The sequence below is a fragment of the Delphinapterus leucas genome, chromosome X, assembly GCF_059928025.1.
Source record: "Delphinapterus leucas isolate spDelLeu-1000000601 "Yukka" chromosome X, BTC_Dleu_Yukka2, whole genome shotgun sequence".
Taxonomy (NCBI): Eukaryota; Metazoa; Chordata; class Mammalia; order Artiodactyla; family Monodontidae; genus Delphinapterus; species Delphinapterus leucas.
The window spans coordinates 33617068-33637485 of NC_143150.1; the positions used below are offsets into that span (position 1 = coordinate 33617068).

At 34.9% G+C, this 20418-nt stretch overlaps 1 protein-coding gene across 1 annotated transcript; it reads left to right on the top strand.

Annotated features, from left to right (window-relative positions):
• Positions 1–376: 376 nt before the first annotated feature.
• On the top strand, positions 377–16446 carry IL13RA2 (interleukin 13 receptor subunit alpha 2). Its single transcript, XM_089904161.1, has 10 exons — positions 377–400; positions 1415–1541; positions 3319–3470; positions 4914–5067; positions 5596–5716; positions 9322–9506; positions 10450–10595; positions 12017–12161; positions 15520–15635; positions 16396–16446. Exons 1-10 carry the CDS (start codon positions 377–379, stop codon positions 16444–16446), a joined length of 1221 nt encoding a protein of 406 aa, XP_089760287.1.
• The last annotated feature ends 3972 nt before the right edge of the window (positions 16447–20418 follow it).

The window sequence follows — 20418 nt, forward strand, 5'->3', positions numbered from 1 at the left end:
TCACTGGACCTCAGTAAGAGAAATGGCATCCCCTTATGAGTTTATGAGGCATAGAAAAAGAAACAGCATCGTGTTGATTCAGCCTGGCTAGCTAATTGAAGGAAGACTTAAATGCTGGAGTCTCAGAGGAAAAGCTTTCATAATCCTGAGTCAAACGTGTGGGATCCAGCATAGTAAGGTGGAAGTGCACTAGACTGGGAATCTCATCTCTTCTACTTCCAGCTCTGTTACTAACTTGCTGTGTAATCTTGGGTAAGTCTGAGTTTTACTTCCCAATATATGAAAGAGGATTGGACTAGCATTGCCTCCAATATACTTGCTGGCTGTAACAGTTTGATCCCAAGGTTCCATTATGTAATAATCGAAGCCTACCAACATGAGAACATTACAAATGGACCAGGTAAGATGAAGAGGGTGGAGCAGGGAGAGAGGGTCTGTTCTGCTTAATTAATTTATGTAGGAGAAAAGAAAGGTAATCCCTGACTGTTGGGGTAAGTGACCTTTAATCCTTAACTTCCTGTGAAATTGTTGGTTTTAGGAATATAGACTCAAAGAGAAGTGTAGAACTGCAAGTAGTGATGTTTCATTGAAAGGAGAGTATTTTTTGATTGAATGAATATGTGGAGACATGAATCCTTTTAGTTTCAATCATAAACTATTAGTTTAGTTTCAATCATAAACTATTATTCTTCAATAATAAAAAGATGAATAAATTGTATTCTGTGACAGTGAAGTGCTCTTTTAAGAAAGAGGTGGTAAATTCAGATTTGTCCTTACTGTATGTGGTGTGAAAATGGTTTGGAGGCAGGAAAAACTGGATAAGGAGACCCCTGATGATGAGATCCTCAATTTAGGAAGGGGAGATTGGATGGGAGAGGGAGGAGTTGAGGAAAATTCTCAGGTTTCTGCTTTGGGCAACTGGGAGGATGATGGTGCCATTTACTGATATAGGAAATAACAGGGAAGAGTAGAACAGATAGGAGAGTAGAAGATGATGATTTTAATATTTATGAAGAAATGAAGCAAAGTTCTGAGTTATCTGAGGCTTTGGTGTAGATTCTGAGCTTTGTCATTATTCAGATAACTTTCAAATCCTGGTCATAGTATATGATGTGTAGAAAAGTGTGTGTGTGTGTGTGTGTGTGTGTGTGTGTGGCGGGGGTGGGGGTTGAAGGGATATGTTTGTTTGTTTTGCTTTTTTTTTTTGCTCTCATAAGAAGAATGAGACTAAAATCCTCCTTTCCAATTATTTTGGTTCCAAACTTGATTTTTTTTCTGTTTAAATGGTTCAAAGGGGCACAGTTTTCACAAGTCTTGATAGAAAGCACACAGAGAGTTCCCAAATGTATTTTTAGTCACATTTAGTCCTTTGTGAGGTATGATAAAGTTAAACTGCTATATTTTTCCTTCCTAGAGTAGAAATTTGAAGGTATTAAATCTTGGAGAAATGGCTTTCATTCATTTGGATATCAGATGCCTGTATACCCTTCTTCTTTGCACAGCATTCGGCTCTACTTTGTCTTCAAATGCTGAGATAAAAGGTAAACCAAGAATGGAGTAGTTTTAAAATTAGGGATATTAACTGCCTTTTCAACCTACCCTATGAAAAGTGCATAACAAGTAGATGGCTTGTTATGGGAAATATTTCAGGGAGTCCATACACAAAAGATATGTTCTTACTAGTCAGCCTCATGTATAAGGTAACTGATGATAATAAACATTTTGTGGGATAAAAGCCAAACTAAAAGACACTTTCCATACCTTTCTGTGTAGTCTTTTCTAACAAAGAAGTTAATTATCCGAAACCTCATTGCCTGGTACCCAACTAACTGAAAACTTTCCTTTATTACTATCCTTAACTTTTAAGACAATTAGATAAATTTTAAAAATACAGAGATTTAAAATAAAATTTTAAAATAATTACAGAATTATTAAATCATGTCTACTGAACTTTTCATTGCAGAAGGTAATTAGAACAATGCATTTAACAAAGATTTCTAATCATAAAAGTTGAAACAATAGTATTGTCATTTCATCCTCAATAGAAACCTTCTTTATTTGTTCATGCAGGTCCCATTTCAAATCATTATTTGTGCCACCGTTTCTTTCTGTTGATTCTTTTCCTCACCTCAACAAGTAATATGAAGTGAAGTATTAAAATGAACAACAGGGCAGAAATGAGAGGAAATTGTTAGCAGAAAGGCAACATGAGGACAGTACTATAGTACTAGATTTGCTAGTAGGTTTAGTAAGTTTATAGAATAATTTGTTTGTTTTTATTGCTTTTTAAATCACCAGATGAGGGAGCCATTGCCTCCCACTGCCCCCACCCCCTCAAAATAAAACAGGCTGTTTCCTGTCACTCTACTCAGCTGCCTGCCACTTTTTCTTGAGCCCTTCCAAAGAGTGGCTCTGGTTTGCCATGTTCTACAAATACCTCTGAACTTCAGTTGACTAGAGGATTCAATTATCCTGAATGGACCAACAAGATCTGCCTGTTCTCCTAATTCTTAAGGCGCTTAGCCATAGTAGTCATATTTTATATTTTCTATCCCTTTTTTCGTGTGGGCCATGATGTTATTTACATATGGTAAACACAGGATTAATACTGACTGATTCTTGCTATGAGAGAGATTTAGGTAATAAAGTGTTCCCATCCTAGACTAAATTCTTGTCTATATGACCACAGAGATAACTCCATGTTGAATTTCTTATTTCCATGAAAACTTATTACCTAGCTTGGCTAAGTCACATTTTACATATGCAATTCCTTAAAGAAGGGACAACTATGTAGCAGTAACCTAGATTTTTAAAAACAGCTTTATTGAGATACAATTTAAAGGATATAAAACTTACCCTTTTAAAGTATACTGGGCAGTGGTTTTTAGTATATTCACAAAGTTGTGTAACAGCCACAACTATCAAATTCCAGAATAGTTACATTACCACCAAAAGAAACCCCAAATCCATTCAGTAGTCACATCTCATTCTCCCCTCCCTCCAGCCCCCGGCAACCACTAATCGATTTTCTGTCCCTATGGATTTGTCTATTCTGATATTTCACATAAATGGAATCATACAATATGTGGTCTTTTGTGGCTGGCTTCTTTCACTTAGCTTAATGTTTTCAAGGTTCATTCATGTTGTAGCATGTATCAGTATTTCATTCTTTCTTATGGCTGGATAATATTCCATTGTATGGATATATCACAGTTTATCCATTCATCAGTTGATGGACATATGGAAGTAATCTAGATTTAGCAATCTTTGTCATAAGATACAGGATAAAAATTAAAATATCTTATTGATTTTTTTCAGTTAATCCTCCTCAGGATTTTGAAATAGTGGATCCTGGATATTTAGGCTATCTCTATTTGCAGTGGCAACCTCCACTGTCTCTGGATAACTTTAAGGAATGCACAGTAGAATATGAATTAAAGTATCGAAACATTGGTAGTGCAAGCTGGAAGGTAAGTAAAGCATGCACTTAAGATATTGGAATGATTATTAGTTTTCTTGTGATTCCTGATGTCAGTGTCTACTTTTATTCCTGTATCTCAATAGCTATTATTAAGATATAAGCTGCATGCTAATGCGAACCTACTGTATAGCACAGGGAACTCTAACTCGCTGCTCTGTGGTGACCTAAATGGGAAGGAAATCCAGAAAAGAGGCGGGTATACGTATACAGCTGAATCACTTTGCTGTACAGCAGAAACTGACACAGCAGTGTAAAGCAACTATACTCCAATAAAAAAAAAAAAAGAATATTCTTCACAGTTTCACCACATTTTCCTCCTGAATTATCTAGGCATAAAATGGCAATTCTTTTATTTGTATTGGAAAAGAGTGGACATTTCAGTTATTTCTGAAATAGTAATTACAATGTCCATTGCATTAAATCAGCTTTTGATTGATTTATGACTCATTAAAGTATTGTATCATGGAATAAAATTCTTAAGAAAAAAAAAATAATAAGCTGCATGCCTGCTGCTATCTCCTGTGCATCCTGCAACATCTGTTTTCACCCCACCCAGTATTAAGTCTACCATTGGAAATACAGGAAAAAAGAAAACTTGGTCCCATAGAATATGGACTTGAAGAGTACTTACACATTTTACCATATTTCAAAGTTACTTATATACCTGTATATGGGTCTTATATATGCTACTGGGCTATGTGAGCTTTTGCTCTGTAGGAATCAAGCCTTATTTATCTTTGTACTCTCCCTACAGAACACAGCATGGTTCTGTGCATATATTGTATTAAGTGCTCAGTGAAGGTTTACTGAATTAACTATTTACCTAGTCAACAAGCATGTTTATTCAAAGATTTTGGTTGTACAAGGCATTCTGTTACCTTCCTAATTCAGCTAGGTAGTTTCAAGGGACAATTCAAATCAAACATTCATTGTGCAACTTTTTTCTCCAAGCACTCCACTAGCTAGGTATCGGTAATAGAAGGATAAATGATACATGATTTTAGTCCTTCAGGAGGTCACACTTTGTCTGGCTTTCTTCAGTTACCTCCAAGATTTTATATGATTCCTGAAGAGTTCATATGATATTTGAAATGTGATAAATTGTCATATAATAGGCATATGGTACATGGAAATTCTCTCTCAATTTCAACTTGACGGTTATAGCTCAAAAGTTCCTCCCATAGAGCCTTTTTTGTCTTCCAGAATTTTTTTAAATGAGATGCTAAGATTCAAATGATCTCATCAAATGATATACTATGCAGAAGTGAACTCTGCCAGATATATATCTGGGACATTTTATCAGATAATCATCAGGAATTTCTTAGATATTGGGAACTCTCCAGGGTGTTAATGACTTTTTAGCCTTATTAATGTGGCTCATGATACCATTATTGTTTTAAGCTTAACTTTGTCTCATCTTTTTATCAAACAGACCATCATTACTAAGAATCTACATTACAAAGATGGGTTTGATCTTAACAAAGGTGTTGAAGCAAAGATACACACACTTCTGCTAGGGCAATGCACAAATGGATCAGAAGTTCAAAGTTCATGGTCAGAAGCTACTTATTGGATATCACCACAAGGTTAAAACAAAGCTCTCTTTTCATATTTAATACTTTCAGAACAATCTATATGGGAAGTAAGTCCCTTAACCTTTATACATCAGATTACATATACAATTGAGAATGTGGCACAAAAGAGGATCCTTCTTAGGAGTGGGTGACTGGCCTTTTTGAATTCTTTAAATCAGCAAACACATGTGGCAAAACCTACATCTTATTAGGTTAATATAGTTCCCAGTTTGGGGCTCATATTAGTAAACATGCATGTGACTATTTATGCAACTGCCCAGAGCATCCTAGAATTATTAATTTAGTACTTTTGCATATGCTTACACTAGTAGCAGTAAATAAGCCCTCAAAAGTTTTTGATTTTTCATGTCCCACTTACAGTGAAGTGATTTGCAACAACTTCCTTTTGGAATATTCCTGATTATGTTGATTGCTAAATCAAGTGGAGAGGTCAAAGGAAATGAAATGAAATTGCATAGTTATTTCCCATATGATTCATCGTCATGTCTTTCAAGCATTCACAGTTTTTTCATTTCTTAGGAAATCTGGAAACTAAAATTCAGGATATGGATTGTGTATATTACAACTGGCAACATTTACTTTGCTCTTGGAAACCTGGCATGTGTGTCCATTCTGATACCAATTACAACTTGTTTTATTGGTAAGTATTTTTATAATAAGAATTCCATATTAGGAAGATATCTATCAAAATTAATTCATAGTATGAGTAACTGTATTTTCATTAAATTAAATTCATTATATCTTTTCAGAGTTGTATTTATGATGAAGTTTATTTACAATTATTTGGGATTTTCAATGGGAGTAAGTAGGTTTAGGCTGTAGCTACTAGAAGGCACTCTATGGGCGATAATAAGGAATGTAGTCGTTGTTTCTGTACTGGATTAAATATTTTGTATCTTTTAGATAGATGGAGTTATAACCTAAAAAGTTTTGGCATATTTCATATTCTTGCCTTTTGATCCTTTTTCTGACTTCCCTACGTTTGTTAACTGTCACTAAGGCTTTTAAACTTACAACCATCTTGAATCTTCCATCTCCTTCATTCCTTAATTTTTTCATGGTAACATTAATCACCATAATCAACAATGACACTGCTTTGCAAGGTCTCACATCTGTTCTTTACTTCCCATTTCTACTGTAAGAACTCTTCTTCAGGCTTACCTCGTTCCACACCTGGATGATTGCCATAGCCTCCCACATGATGGTCTCTCTGCTTCTAGTCTCTCCCCTTCCTATTCATTCTGCACACTGTAGCCAGATTTATCTTCCTATTCTTCTATTTTCATATGCCATTCTTTTGCTCAAAAACCTGCCGTGGCTACTCATTGCCTCCAGGATAAAGTCTAGGCCATTCAAGTCTCTGCCTCACTGCATCACTGCCTTTCCAACATTACCATCTGCTACCACCAATGTGAATGTTCTGCTCCATTTAGACTCATCTCTACATATTTTTCTATCCATGTTATGATTGATCTTTTATGCCTTTGTGTGCATTGGTACCTAGAATACCATCTGACTCGCTCTTTTACTAACCCTTATCCATCCTTCAAGACCCATCTGGTATTCAATTTCATTAACCCTTTACTGCTCACATTAGCTTCTGTTCAGTTTTTCTCTGAACTATTACTTATTATAGTTCTTAACTACTTATTGTCCAGATGACCTTTAAATTTTTGTCTCCTTCCTTTCTTAAATTTTTAAGAGATTGGTGGGCACAAACTATTTCTGATACTTCTCTTGACTGTCTCTGCTGTGCTATGCCCATAGTAGATTATCGCTAAATATTCATTAAATGAATGAACCAAATGATGATAATAACATCGGTAAGTTGATAGACAAGTATCAGAACTTATGCATTTTTAAATAACAGAAAAAACAAGAGAGGACAAAGCATTACTCTTTGTGAGTCTCAGACACAAATTATCATGGTGTTTTTCTTTAGAAAATTACAATGTATAAGCAATAAGGTATAAGCTATTAACAATCTCCTGAGTACTGGGTTCTAATCCATATTATGGCCTCACTTAACTTAGTGGTCTCGGGCAAACAATTTCTTGTTTTGGGGTCTCAGTTTCCTCATCTGGAATTGGATGGGTCAATTTCTAAGTTCTAATTTATTTGTTAATTAAATAAATTCAATAAATATTAAGCAATTATTAAATGCCAGGCATTGTTCTAGATAAAAGGAAGTATGAATAAGGCAAAGTCCCTGCCCTCTTGTTCATTGTAGCTCATGTTTAACATAACTTTATCCTCACCTTAGTAAAGTAGTGAGGAATAAATATTGACATTTTAGAGACTGGAAAATAAGGGTACCGTGAGGCTTTCCACTGGCATAAAGTAAATTATGTAAAGTCAAGCCTAGAAGGCAAATATCCCAAACTCTAACCAGGTGAACTAAACCAGAGACTACAATTTTGCAGACTTGGCCTAAAATAAATACTTGGCATAAAGTGAATTCAGTAGAGTCCTGATAGTTGTACCAGCACCTTATCAGCTGCTAGATTATTGCAAACGGGATTTTGGCTGCTTTTAAGATAATGTCAATTTTGTATTACAAGTTATTCTTTAGGAAAATAAACCAGGCATTTGTTCCTTTGGAAATCAGTAGGGAAATTCTCCCCTAATTCCCATTAGCTTTATTACTGAAAAGAGGTTAACTTTCAATGATATGGCAACATTTCTTGTCTAGGAGAATGGGAAGTTAGATATTTACTTGCCAAACAACTCCTCTTTTTCTTTTTGAGCCCCTGTTGGCTTTTCTGAGGTTTATCTCTTGATGTGTATTATATCCTCAGAGGATTTTAATTCATTTTATTAAACATAACGATATTTTGTAAGTCTGCTTTTATTTTTTATCAAAAAATTTTCTCTTAAATTTAAAAAATTTTATATATCTTTTATCTTTAATTTTTGTTTTATATTGGAGTATAGTTGATTTACAATGTTGTGTTAGTTTCAAGTGTACAGCAAAGTGATTCAGTTATGCATATACATATATCCATTCCTTTTCAGATTCTTTTTCCATATAGGTTATTACAGAATATTGAGTAGAGTTCCCTGTGCTATATAGTAGGTAATTGTTGATTTTCTATTTTATATATAGTAGTGTGCATATGTTAATCCCAAACTCCTAATTTATCCCTTCCCCCTTTGGTAACCATAAGTTTGTTTTTGAAGTCTGTGAGTCTGTTTCTGTTTTGTAAATAAGTTCATTTGTATCATTTTTTTAGATTCCACATATAAGTGATATCATATGACATTTGTCTTTCTCTTTCTGACTTACTTCACTTAGTATGATAATCTCCAGGTCCATCCATGTTGCTGCAAATGGCATTATTTCATTCTTTTTTTTATGACTGAGTAATATTCCATTGTATATATGTACCACATCTTCTTTATCCATTCCTCTGTTGGTGGACATTTAGGTTGCTTCCATGTCTTGGCTACTTTAAATAGTGCTGCTCTGAACATTGGGGTGCATGTATTTTTGAATTAGTTTTCTCCAGCTATATGCCTGGAGTGGGATTGCTGGATCATATGGTAGTTCTAGTTTTAGTTTTTTAAAGAACCTCCATACTGTTTTCCATAGTGGTTGTACCAATTTACATTCCTACCAACAGTGTGGGAGGGTTCCCTTTACTCCACACCCTCTCCAGCATTTATTGTTTGTAGACATTTTGATGATGGCCATTCTGAGTAGTGTGAGGTGATACCTCATTGTAGTTTTGATTTGCATTTCTCTAATAATTAGCGATGTTGAGCATCTTTGCGTGTGCTTTTTGGCCATCTTGTAAGTCTGCTTTTAAATCTGTTTTCTTATTAAAAAATCTGTTTTCTTCTAATAAGTTCTCCAGTACAATAGAAAAAAAGCAGTATCATTTAGGATTATCAATATAAACCCCATATTTTCTTAATAGGAATCTTATTCTTTGATTCTCAAATCCTGTTCGTGAGTCAACATAACCTAAGTATATGAGTAAGAATTCTTGCCTTATATCTGAGATTTTGTAAAGACTCCCACCAGATTGTAAGCTCTGTAAAATCATGGCCTATCTCTACTTTCCTTACTATTGTAGCCCTAGCACTTATCATAGGATCTGGCACATAGTTGGTGCTCCATGAGTATTGTATGTTATTAAATGATTTTTTTATTTACCTAGTATCTTAAAATAATTGAAAATTGAATACCATGCTACTAGAAGATATTGGTAAACACAGTTCTTACAACACTTCTTTTTACAGGTATGAGGGCTTGGACCACGTGTTACAGTGTGCTGATTACATCAAGGCTAACGGAAAAAATATTGGATGCATGTTTCCCTACTTGGAGTCATCAGACTGTAAAGATTTCTACATCTGTGTTAATGGATCATCAGAATCCCAAGTTATCAGACCCAGCTATTTCATTTTTCAGCTTCAAAATATAGGTGAGGTAAACAAACAACTTCAGAATGTTTCCAGTTTAGGCCATTTACAATCGACCATGTGGAAGAGAAGAGATAGAGATAGAGATAAAGGAGATACCTACAGAAATGCAAAGCCAGAAAACTGGGGGCCAACAGAGTATGAGGAAGCACTGATTAAATATGAAAGTATGGAAGATAAGGAATTGAATGAATATAAAGTATCATTTTCATTTAGAACTCACAATTTGTTTCCCAGCTCGAGTCTGTCTGCTATAAAGTATTTTTGTCCAGTGTTGGTGATGGAGTAATTATGGAATCACTTATTCCCAGGCCTCAATAGGCAAATGGGTGGATATTTTCTGAGCTTGTGTTCTCAGTCCTAACAGTTATGAGAATGACAGGTTCTAGGGTCAGCCATACCTGGGTCTGAATCTTGAATTTACCACTTTCTAGCTGTATGACTTTGGGCGAGTTACTTTTAACGTGTTTCAATTTCCTTATCAGTAAAATGAGGATAATAGAGGACCACCTCATAGATTTATTGTGAGACATGAATAAGTTTATGATGTAACATTCCTGGTTCACTGCCTGACACATCATAAGCTCTAAATAAGAATTAGCTATTAATAAAAATAGTAGTAGTAATTTGTTGTGGTAGTTGTTTCTAGTGCTATAAAATGGAAAAATGAGTGTAATGATTTGGATCATCTAACTTTTCTCTTGGACTTAAATATTTGTCAATATGTGACTTATCAAAAAATGAGTTCCCCAAATAACCAGGTTTCTTAATAAACTAATCTTGGTTGGCAAGCAGCTTTGATTTTAATTCACATTATAGTGAATAGTCTTGAGCCACCTAATTTATCCTGGAGGCTTCTGTTAGTAAGTGTCCCTAGCTTTTGATAAGGGCCACTGCTAAACTTTAATAACCTCCATGTTGAAATTATTTCCTTCTGCTTTTCAGTTAAACCTTTGCCACCAGACTACCTTAGTCTTACTGTGAAGAATTCAGAGGAAATTAACCTGAAGTGGAGCATTCCCAAAGGACCTATTCCAGCAAAGTGTTTCATTTATGAAATTGAATTCACAGAAGATGATACTGCCTGGGTGGTATGGATATTGCGTTTATTTGAGAAAATCATGAACATAGCCTTTTAAATAAAATGGCAAACATAAGAACCAAAATCAGTTGCTATCCACATGAAGAATAGAACATGACATGTACCTTAGTTTAACTTCCAGAAAACCAAATAATCAAATAATCTAGTGGACAAAAGAAAGATGCTTGCAGTCTGAAAGTATTATCAATCAATTATACCAATTTTAAAGCTACATAGGTCCTTAGAGATAATGTAGTCTCTTGTTTCCAATATTATGTCAAAAAATTAAAGTTGTCAAGCACATGCATAAGACGGATTGCGAAGAGGCCTCATGTAAAAAGAACACAAAGCAAGAAGCACAAACAAACATAAAAACTACTTCTTGAGGAGCAACTATCAGGTCAAAATCAGAATAGAGCCTGTCAGGGCTACCAGAGAATTGCTTGTAGCAGGGAAGAGAGGCTAACTGGGGAAGTGAGTCATGGTTCCAAGACTGATTACCACCCAGCGCCAGCAATGTGATGATGCCTTTAGCCCCACTGTGTTATATGTTAATTTTATTCATTGGTTTCCAACTTAGGGAGTGGTGGAGACAAGTAGGTGAGCCATTATTTCTAATCAATTCATTTCACTTACAGATGAGAAAACTGGGAGTTGAATACATTTACAAGTCCCAAGGAAGTGAGTTGACTTACAATCAAATTACACAGCTAGAACTAGAATCCAGATCTTATTCCCAGTCCACTTTAACCTACATTACATTGTGCTGTCTCCCAAGAAAAGTTACAACAAAAGAAAAGCTGTTATTTTGGATGAGAAACACTCTTCAGCTCTTTGAGATGCAAAATTTAAGTAATCACTTCAGTGATTTTTTTTCTTTTGGTTGTTTTGAGATCATCCAGCCTTGTGTATTCTCATATTGGAAGGGGTAGTTTCATGCCAAGCCCTGAGCACTATTACACTGGTCTTATGATGATTAACCAAAATAAGAATAAGGGAAAAAAGAAGCTTTGTGTATATGAACTCTACAGTTTCCATAGAAACAACATTCACATGAGGACTCTTTTTGCTAACTCAGTATATATAGCATTTTCCAATTTATGGAATCTGGGAAATTTGACACTAATCCAAAATGGGTGTCATAAGCACCAAAACTACCTAGGAATTTTGCCCTGTCACACATGCCCTTTACTACTAGTAATCCATTATCACTATAGAAAAAAAATGTAAATATAAATAAAGAAGAAAAATGAAAAATAAAACACCATACAGAGAGATAACCACTGTTAAGATTTTGGTATATACCTTTCTAGTCATTTGATGCATTTCTTTCATGTAACAAAACCCACTTAGAAAATGACAAATCAAATGGGGTGTGGCTAGCTGCAGTTAGATCAAATAATGATATCTCATTTTTTCCTTGGCTTTCAGACTACCACAGTTGAAAATGAAATATACATCACAAGAACATCAAATGAAAGCCACGAATTATGCTTTTTAGTAAGGAGCAAAGTAAATATTTATTGCTCAGATGATGGAATATGGAGTGAGTGGAGTGATGAACAATGCTGGAAAGGTATAAGATAAAATAACAGTAACTAGACTATTTCTAGCACTGTTTGAGGAAGAAGATGCCTTACTGGATGTCATAGGTCACTACAGTTCAGTGACACTGCTTATGAAGGTCATAGGGTCAACTCTTCATTTTTTTTTTATTGAAGTATGAGTTATAGTTGTACAATATAGTGATTCACAATTTTTAAAGGTTATATATCCTCCATTTATAGTTATTATAAAATATTGGCTATATTCCATATTTTTATAGATGTCTATAACATTAATTGAGCTGTATCTTTTCCACATTCCAAGAGTTAATAGATTCTGTTTGATTCTTCCTACTTTCATTTGACAAAATAATCTTACCTGTTTTGCTTTGATTTTACTAGTGGATTACTTTCCAGTGGTAGTCTTAGCTCCAAAGTATGGTGGCACTATTCTCGAGCTTCTTATATACTAACTAGATGTTAACCAAATCTGCGTGTATTAGTACCAATTGTAGTCGTACATTTACTCTGAAGTTTTACTTACAAGTATATATGTATTTTATCAGAATCTTGACATTATTGTGTGCCTTCTTTATATGGCTTGAAAAACTACGTGCTCATTATTCAAATTTTTTATAGTCTGTGCCTTTTCCCTATTGGGAGTTAAAGGAATCCATTTATACGATGTTAGAAAGAAGGAACAATCATAAAATATGTTGACATGGTTATTGAAGAAAATATATTTAAAAAAAGAACAGTAACTAAACTATTTTGCTAACTATTGGCTAGCAAAATAATTTTCTCTCGGTGTATTTTGTAATTATGGAAGTCAAAATACTCTTGCATATAGTCTATAAACAGAGAAGATAAATTAGCAATCACCACAATCGAACATAGATTTATGGAAAATCTAATGTTCAGTTTTAACTAGTTTAAGAGTCTTGTTATAGTTCAGTCATCAACATCTTGTTTTTCTGACTGTCAGTAAAGAGAATATGCTAGTTCTTTGCGGGGAAGCCTATTTTAATCAATATTTTCCTATGCTTTCAATTTTCAAGAGAACAAATTTTAAGCAAGGATAGGTAGCATACACTTGTTTTCGAGTGTCTGGTACTGTGCCTAATGAATATTTTTCTAATTAATATGTCATCATTAGTAAAATGAACATTCCGTTCACTTCCAACACTGATTTAAAGTGACTTATGATAAAAGACATGTTTAAATTAAATATATTTGGGATTGACGTGTACACACTGCTATTTTTAAAATAGATAACCAACGAGGACCTACTGTATAGCACAGGGAACTCTGCTCAGTACTCTGTAATAACCTAAATGGGAAAAGAAGTTGAAAAAGAATAGATACATGTATATGTATAACTGAATCACTTTGCTGTACACCTGAAACTAATACAACATTGTTAATCAACTAGACTCCAATATAAAATTAAAAACAGAAAATAAACTTTCATAGAAGACAAAAAATAGCAATATAAACTAAAAAATCTTGAGAATGAGGCAAAATATTATTGTACTTCGCAGTATACTGGCTTTATCAATAGAAAATATTAATAGTTGTTTGAAATTGAAGGAGATTAACTCAGCATTGCTCTTTCACATAAAGGTATATAAATACATATACAGATATAGATGCAAACATAATGTCACTTCTATCAATCATCTCCTTTTATGTTGTTCCATTATAATAGAATTTGTGTTTGACTGTAATCTCCCTATTAATATAGTGGTATCATTGTTCTCTTTCATACACGAAATATTTATTAAGCACTTACTATGTGTCAGACTCTTTCAGGCACTGGAGATATAGCAGTAAAAAAAAATCCTTGTCCTCATGGAATTTATATTTTATTCCCAAGTTGAGTAGAGATAGACAATAAATAAAGAAGCCAAATATATCATATAATCAGGGCCATGGAGAAAAAATAGGAAGAGAGAGGAAGAACTCAATTAACTAAAGATATATGGAATCAGAAAGAATACTTACTTGTTCTGTTTTTCATTTTTGTCACTAATATAAAAAATCTGGAGACTCTGTGGAACTGACATTGAGAAAGTCATGCCCTGAATTATATCTTGTTATTATTCAGTGCATGGTTTAAAGTACATATGGTGAGTTTTTAGGCATATCCTCAAAATATACATACTTTTATGTATTTTATATGCAATCTTTTTTTTAATTGAAGAATAGTTGATTTACAATGTTGTTTTTTTGTTTTTTGTTTTTGTTTTTTAAATTTTTTTAAATATACACTTAACCATGTTATTTATGACAGATTTCTTTTGCCCTGATGGGTATCTCTTGGTAGAACCTTAATAAATTTCAGATTAGGAACAACGACTTTCCTGAGATGCATGTGGTCTTTAGTTCTTTTGGACATTTCTTATTGGTTGTTTTAAGTTATAGAAAAATAGCACAATAATTTTTTTTGGAAATGACTATAAAATTAACTCTACTGAAACGTCACAAAAGAAGCCTGTTTTCCCACTGTTAATTTTGCATGCCAAAAAACTTACGTTATTAGTCATTTCTCTGGATTATATCGTTGCAATTCTTAACTGAACTGAGCCTATGAATTTGGTAATTTTCTAGTAGAAAATAAGATCCCAAGGGACTAGGACAAAGAAAAATGTGGGGTTGGAGGTAGCTTTGAGTATAGATATAGGCCTAGGATTCAAAGTGTTCCATAGTATTTCAAAACATGTGGGAGATACTAGTTTTAGAAGGACAAGCTTTGTGTACTTTTTAAGTTTATCTAGTGATTGCTCATTTCTTGCTATGCAGACGAACCATTAAAACTTCATCCCTAAAAAAAGAAAAGAAAAAAAGAAGAGAAAAACCTCATCTCTTTAGGATCCAGAATGTGAGGCAACTTTAAAAACATGAACTTTAAAGACTAGCTCCATTATTTGCACTGAGACTTTTATTGAAGACCTGCTTTCACTCACTACATCATTGTATGATATAATGTAAACATTTGAGTTATTGAGAGTTAAGAGATACATACACAAGAAATGTTTATCTAATCACTTGGCTAACGTTTTATCGTTTTGTTATTATGAAAAATTCGCAAGGTCAAATTTTAAACAAAATCATATAAGAAAATAAGAATGGGGCTTTAGGTAGTTATTTTTCTAAGCAAAATAAAGAGCTGTCACAGTTCAGTAAAGTAGTACAGCAAAAAAGGGCACAAATGAAAGGAATGCTGTTCTCAAGCATCACTATGGTATCTAGGTACTGGCAAATATGGCAGAAGTTGCCAAGTTTGACTCAGTTCTTCACCATTTACTAGTTTACTTATAAAATAATTCAGTTTTTAAAATAATTGTACACATCTAATGCTTCCCCCTTTTTTGGTGATTTTAATCCTAGGTGACACATGGAAGGAAACCTTAATATTTTTCATGATACCATTGGCTTTTGTCTCATTACTTGTTTTGTTAATAACTTGCCTGATTTTGTATAAGCAAAAAAATTTGCTGAAAACGGTAAGTTGTATGACATTACAATGTTTAGTCTGAGATAGTAGATAAAAAATATTTTGCATTTAGAACTGATGGACCTACATTTTATAATTTTGCCTGTACACTGTGAGTGTTCATTGATGTTGTGTAGACTATGATAATGTCTTCAGGGAAAGTACAGTAATTTAAAAAATCAACCCTAAAAAGCTACGTTTTGGGGTGGATTTACTTTTGAATGAAATATAAGAATAATGCTTTAGAACATGAAACACTATTTACCTCTAGATAAAGGAAAAATATGAGAATTACAGGAGAAAAGCAGGATTGGGGAAAGGAAAGAGTGACTTAAAATGGACATAGACTGAGATATACTACTAGTGTGCCACAGGCAAAAGATCACAAAGATTAAAAAAACTTGGTGCGTACCCTCCAAGAGCTCACACTCTAGTTGGAGGAGCTAGAATCTATACAAAAAAATATAACCTTCATTATGAGCTGATTTTATCTGATTGCTTTTTGAGTTATACAGATAATGCTATAGAATTTCAGAAGATGGAGGGACCACTATGGGTTGGTGAGCTTTAAGGAGGAAGTGTGACTTGGAGAAAAAAAATATCTTAATGCCAGGTCTTTTAAAGATAAAGAGAACTGTGAATGTGTGTGAAATGTTTTGCTTTATTTCTCTGCTGAATGCTCTTTTGTCTATTTCTCTGAGTTATTAATCTAAGTGAAATAGTTTGTGTTATTAATGACTGTTAATAATGGAGCTCTTTCTTAATTTCAGATTTTTCATACCAAAAAAGAAGCTTCTTCTAATCAGGTGATACAGTGCTGACTCAGTAAATTCCAGGCTTATGGCCAAATGTTAAACAAGAGTCTTATCAAACTGAATTTTTTCCCCAAATGTTGAATAAATCTTATCTTGAAAGCCTTGTTGTATTTAAATAGGCATTAGATTATTAAAATCCTCAACTAGCAGCAAATTATCTGAATCCTATTGATTTTTTTCTTGTTAAAAAACAAAGTTCAACCAATTAAATTGACAATCTAATTGGCTTTATTAGATGATTGTGAATCAGACAGTATCCCATCTAGCAAGTAGAAGGGTGCTCTGAGGGGTTGTACAAAATAAAAGGTTTTTATAGGAAGAAGGATGGGACAAGGTCCTATTAGCAAAAGAAAAAAGAAAAGATTATTTTTAGACCAAGACATCTTTTCTGAGGGGGAAGGGAAAGGAAAGGGTTTTATCATGCAGATTGCCTCTTCTTCCTCTTAGGGGATGTAGAGGGCCCATGTGGCAGATGACCTCATTGGTGCTGACCAGAAAATTCCAGGCTGGTTGATTAAGATTACATTTCTGGGGAAGGTCAAAACTGCAGTTAGGTTAGTTGTTAAATCTAGGTTTGGTATCATGGGCTTTAGCACAAGTTATGCCTTTTTGGGCCTGTGGTTTTTCTCTTTAACATTCCTCAATCCAAGATGAGAGTGCTGCATGTAGAAAAGTCAAGGGAGGGGTCAGAATCTAATCTGTGATGTATTCATAAAGCAATGTGATCTTGTGACTTTCACTGAGCCATAGAGATATTGTCAAATCTTGGAAGATGAGATTCTAGTTTTTTTTAACATTGCACTTGGGATGAAATTATTCACCATGAATAAGGTTGTTTGGCTTTAAAAATAACCTGTGGAGAGGATTAATAAGAAGCAAGAAGTTTTAAATACATTCATAGTCTAAATGTGTGCTTCACGTTTCATCAAAAGGCGGGAAGAATGCAGTGCTTAAAAGACTGAAAATAATGAAATGACTAGAAATCATATTCGAAATATTCAGATGTCACAAACTACACAATACAAGCCTGAGAGTTTCCTATACTAGTTGGCAGGCAGTATTTCCTACTTTCTGATGGTGGATTTTTTTTTTTTTTTTTAGTTCAGAGACCAAAAGGCACAAGCCTCTGAAATCAGTAAGAAGCCTTTCAAAGCATATGCAAACTTTAGACTAATTGACAGTTGACTTCTAGGAGGAGACGTGGCAACCTAGTTATAGACAGTTACTTTAAAATTTAGAGAATAATGACCTACAGATTACAATCAAGTTTTAATTTGGATCAATATCTAATATTATTCATAATGGTTCTACTCTGTGGTCCACAGACCAATAGAGTGGGCATTACCTGGGAGCTTATTAGAAGAAATGCAGAATTCGGACCCCAACCCAGACATACTCAATTAGCAATCTGCATTTTAACAACATCCCCAGGTGATTCATTTGCACATTCAATTTGAAAAACACTAATATATTGCAGTATTCTAGAATGAAAAAGACTAAAATAATATAATGGAGAGGTAAGCCCATGGGCAGAGTAACTATAGCTTTGACTATCATTGGCACTGATCATCTATCTCTAAAAGGGGAAAAAAGAGCTAAAACTGAGATGTAAACCAGAATACCATCCTCTACTATCACTTGTAATCAGTGATAGGATGCACCACCATTTCCTTAAGTAGACCTATCCTTGTTAAACATTAAAACCCCCAAGGTAATATGAATTAAGACATAATATGTTTGGCAAATTACTCTCAATTCAGGGCTTGCTAAAGTTGTTCTTAGTGTCTTAAGGGATTGTGGGGAGGAAGAAGGAGTGTGGAGGGGAGAGGTCATGGCTAGGCAGGGAAATCGCAGGCAATCCCATCCTTGGAGGCTGAGTGGGTCTTTGGGACCTAGTATTTCAATTCCCCTGTTCAGAACGTGCATAGCAAGCTCTTCTAATCAAAGATTTCTGGAATCCCTGCCATAAACTTAGCAGTCCCTACCAGAATTGCCCCAATAAACTGGCTATAACAACCATGTGGCACCAAATCTGGACAGAGCTGGACCTTGCAAAAGGACCCCTGGAACTCCTGGCCTGCTAGCTGTATAGGTTTATTAACCTTTAAGTAATGTGACCCCAAATTTTCTGAAATTGAAATTGAATTTTTTGAAATCGCTCTCTCTCTCGTTTTTGTTTTGCATTATGATAGAGTTTTAAGGTACTGAATATTTCCCAAATGCTTGGTATATACAGAGTGCCTTAAGCCATGGTCCCGCTCTTGGCCATCTGTCTTCTGCCACCTAGGGCTGCCCTAGCCCCTTACTTTGAACCCCCCTCCCCTGGGCTATCCCAGCAACTAAGGAATAATACCTTTTATATCAGGAGTTCCCTAGGATCCTACTCTTGGGCAAAAGTGAGCGAGGATGGCTTCATGGGTATGTGTGCTGTGCAGTTACACAGGGCCCTATTCTTGGATGCTTGGAAGGGCCTCAGCCATGGTTTAATGATCTGCTGTCACCATCTTGAAATTTTTAATCATTTTTGAAGAAGGGGCCCCATATTTTACTCTTTACTGTGTTCTGTTAATTATGTAGCCACTCCTGAGAGCCAGCATCAGTTCTGATTTAGTTTTCTCAGGATGTACTATTAAAACATTTTGGACATCACCCCTGGTTTTTTATATTGGTAAATCAATAACTAGAACCTTAGAAATCACTCACCACCCACCCATCATCCATTCATTTGTCCATCCTTCAATCCAGTTCAACATTTATTGCACAATACCATATTCCAGACACTGTGATAGTCACTAAAATAGCCATCCAGCCTGAGACAGTCATTTGCTTGAAGGGGAGAGAAGTGACATTTATTGAGTGTCTACTATGAGTCAACTTCTATGCTAGGTGCTTTATATAACACTATTTCAATAGTCTTTCAATCCTCATCACAATCTGAGAGGTATATAAAGTGTCCATGTTATAAATAAGGAAAAACTTAGGCTAAATAATACACTTAAAGTGTTAAAGCTAGAATGGGAATTCATTATTATTTCCATGCTCTGAACAGCCCTAGGTTCATTCACTCTAAAAATAAGTTATTTGAAAAAGCACTCCTAGATTGGTGGCATGAGGAGCTCGATGGAGCCTCTCTATCAGCAAAACAACCATAACTGGTAAAAATTATTTTAAAAAAACAAATATTTAAAGTATCTAGAAATTGCTCTAAAAGCCTACAGCAAATGGAGAAACATTTATTCAAGAAAATCTGGTAAATCTTGGTAAGATCAGCTAGAGTCTATGGCATTTGAACCATGAACTATTCCCTACCTCCCACCTTTCCCAGCTCAGTGCAATGGGAATTCTATTCCAGGTAGGTGTAGCTAATAACACGGGACTTGCTCTTTTTCCAGATTTCAGTTTAAGACAATGATTTCTCCCCAGGAGGGGTTGGCCACCAGCGTTCTTTATCCTTCCCAGCTCTGTTGCAGAAGCTCTTTTCCAGGCAAGAGAGATCTGAGGCTCCCTTCCTCCACACAGCTCACATGCATAGGACAGAAACTCTACGCCAGGCATAGTAAGCTGAGAATACTAGGCTTCAATAATCTTCACACCAGTTTCCCTGTAGGGCAGAGGTTCCATTCTGTGAGAGACAAACCAAGAAGACCAGCGATGCCCCATTCCCCCCTGCCTCCCAGCCTAGAGTCTTGCTTGTAACGGGTGGCCCTGCAAGAGTAAAAGTTCCTGCCCCCATCTCTGGAGCAGTAGCACAGAGGTTCTGCAAAGGGTGAGAGTCAGGCCATAAGAACAGAGAGCTGTGTAGCTCTCCCTGACTTTATTTGGAATAGAGACTGAGGAAGTTCAAGTCTAAGGGTGCTGTAAAGAAATGCAGATTTTGCTGGTGAGGAAACATAACACAAAAAGAAGAGGAGATAGAGCTCTATAACATTTCTGTATGTCACTGTCTTTAAGTTAGTATAAATCTGAAGTAGATCTAAT

Excerpts from the sequence above, each read along its gene's own strand:
- IL13RA2 (XM_089904161.1), top strand. The coding sequence starts at position 377 with ATGAGAACATTACAAATGGACCAG. Across the intron at positions 3,471-4,913 it reads TTGGTAGTGCAAGCTGGAAG|ACCATCATTACTAAGAATCT; the intron begins GTAAGTAAAGCA and ends TTTATCAAACAG. Across the intron at positions 15,636-16,395 it reads AAAAAAATTTGCTGAAAACG|ATTTTTCATACCAAAAAAGA; the intron begins GTAAGTTGTATG and ends TCTTAATTTCAG.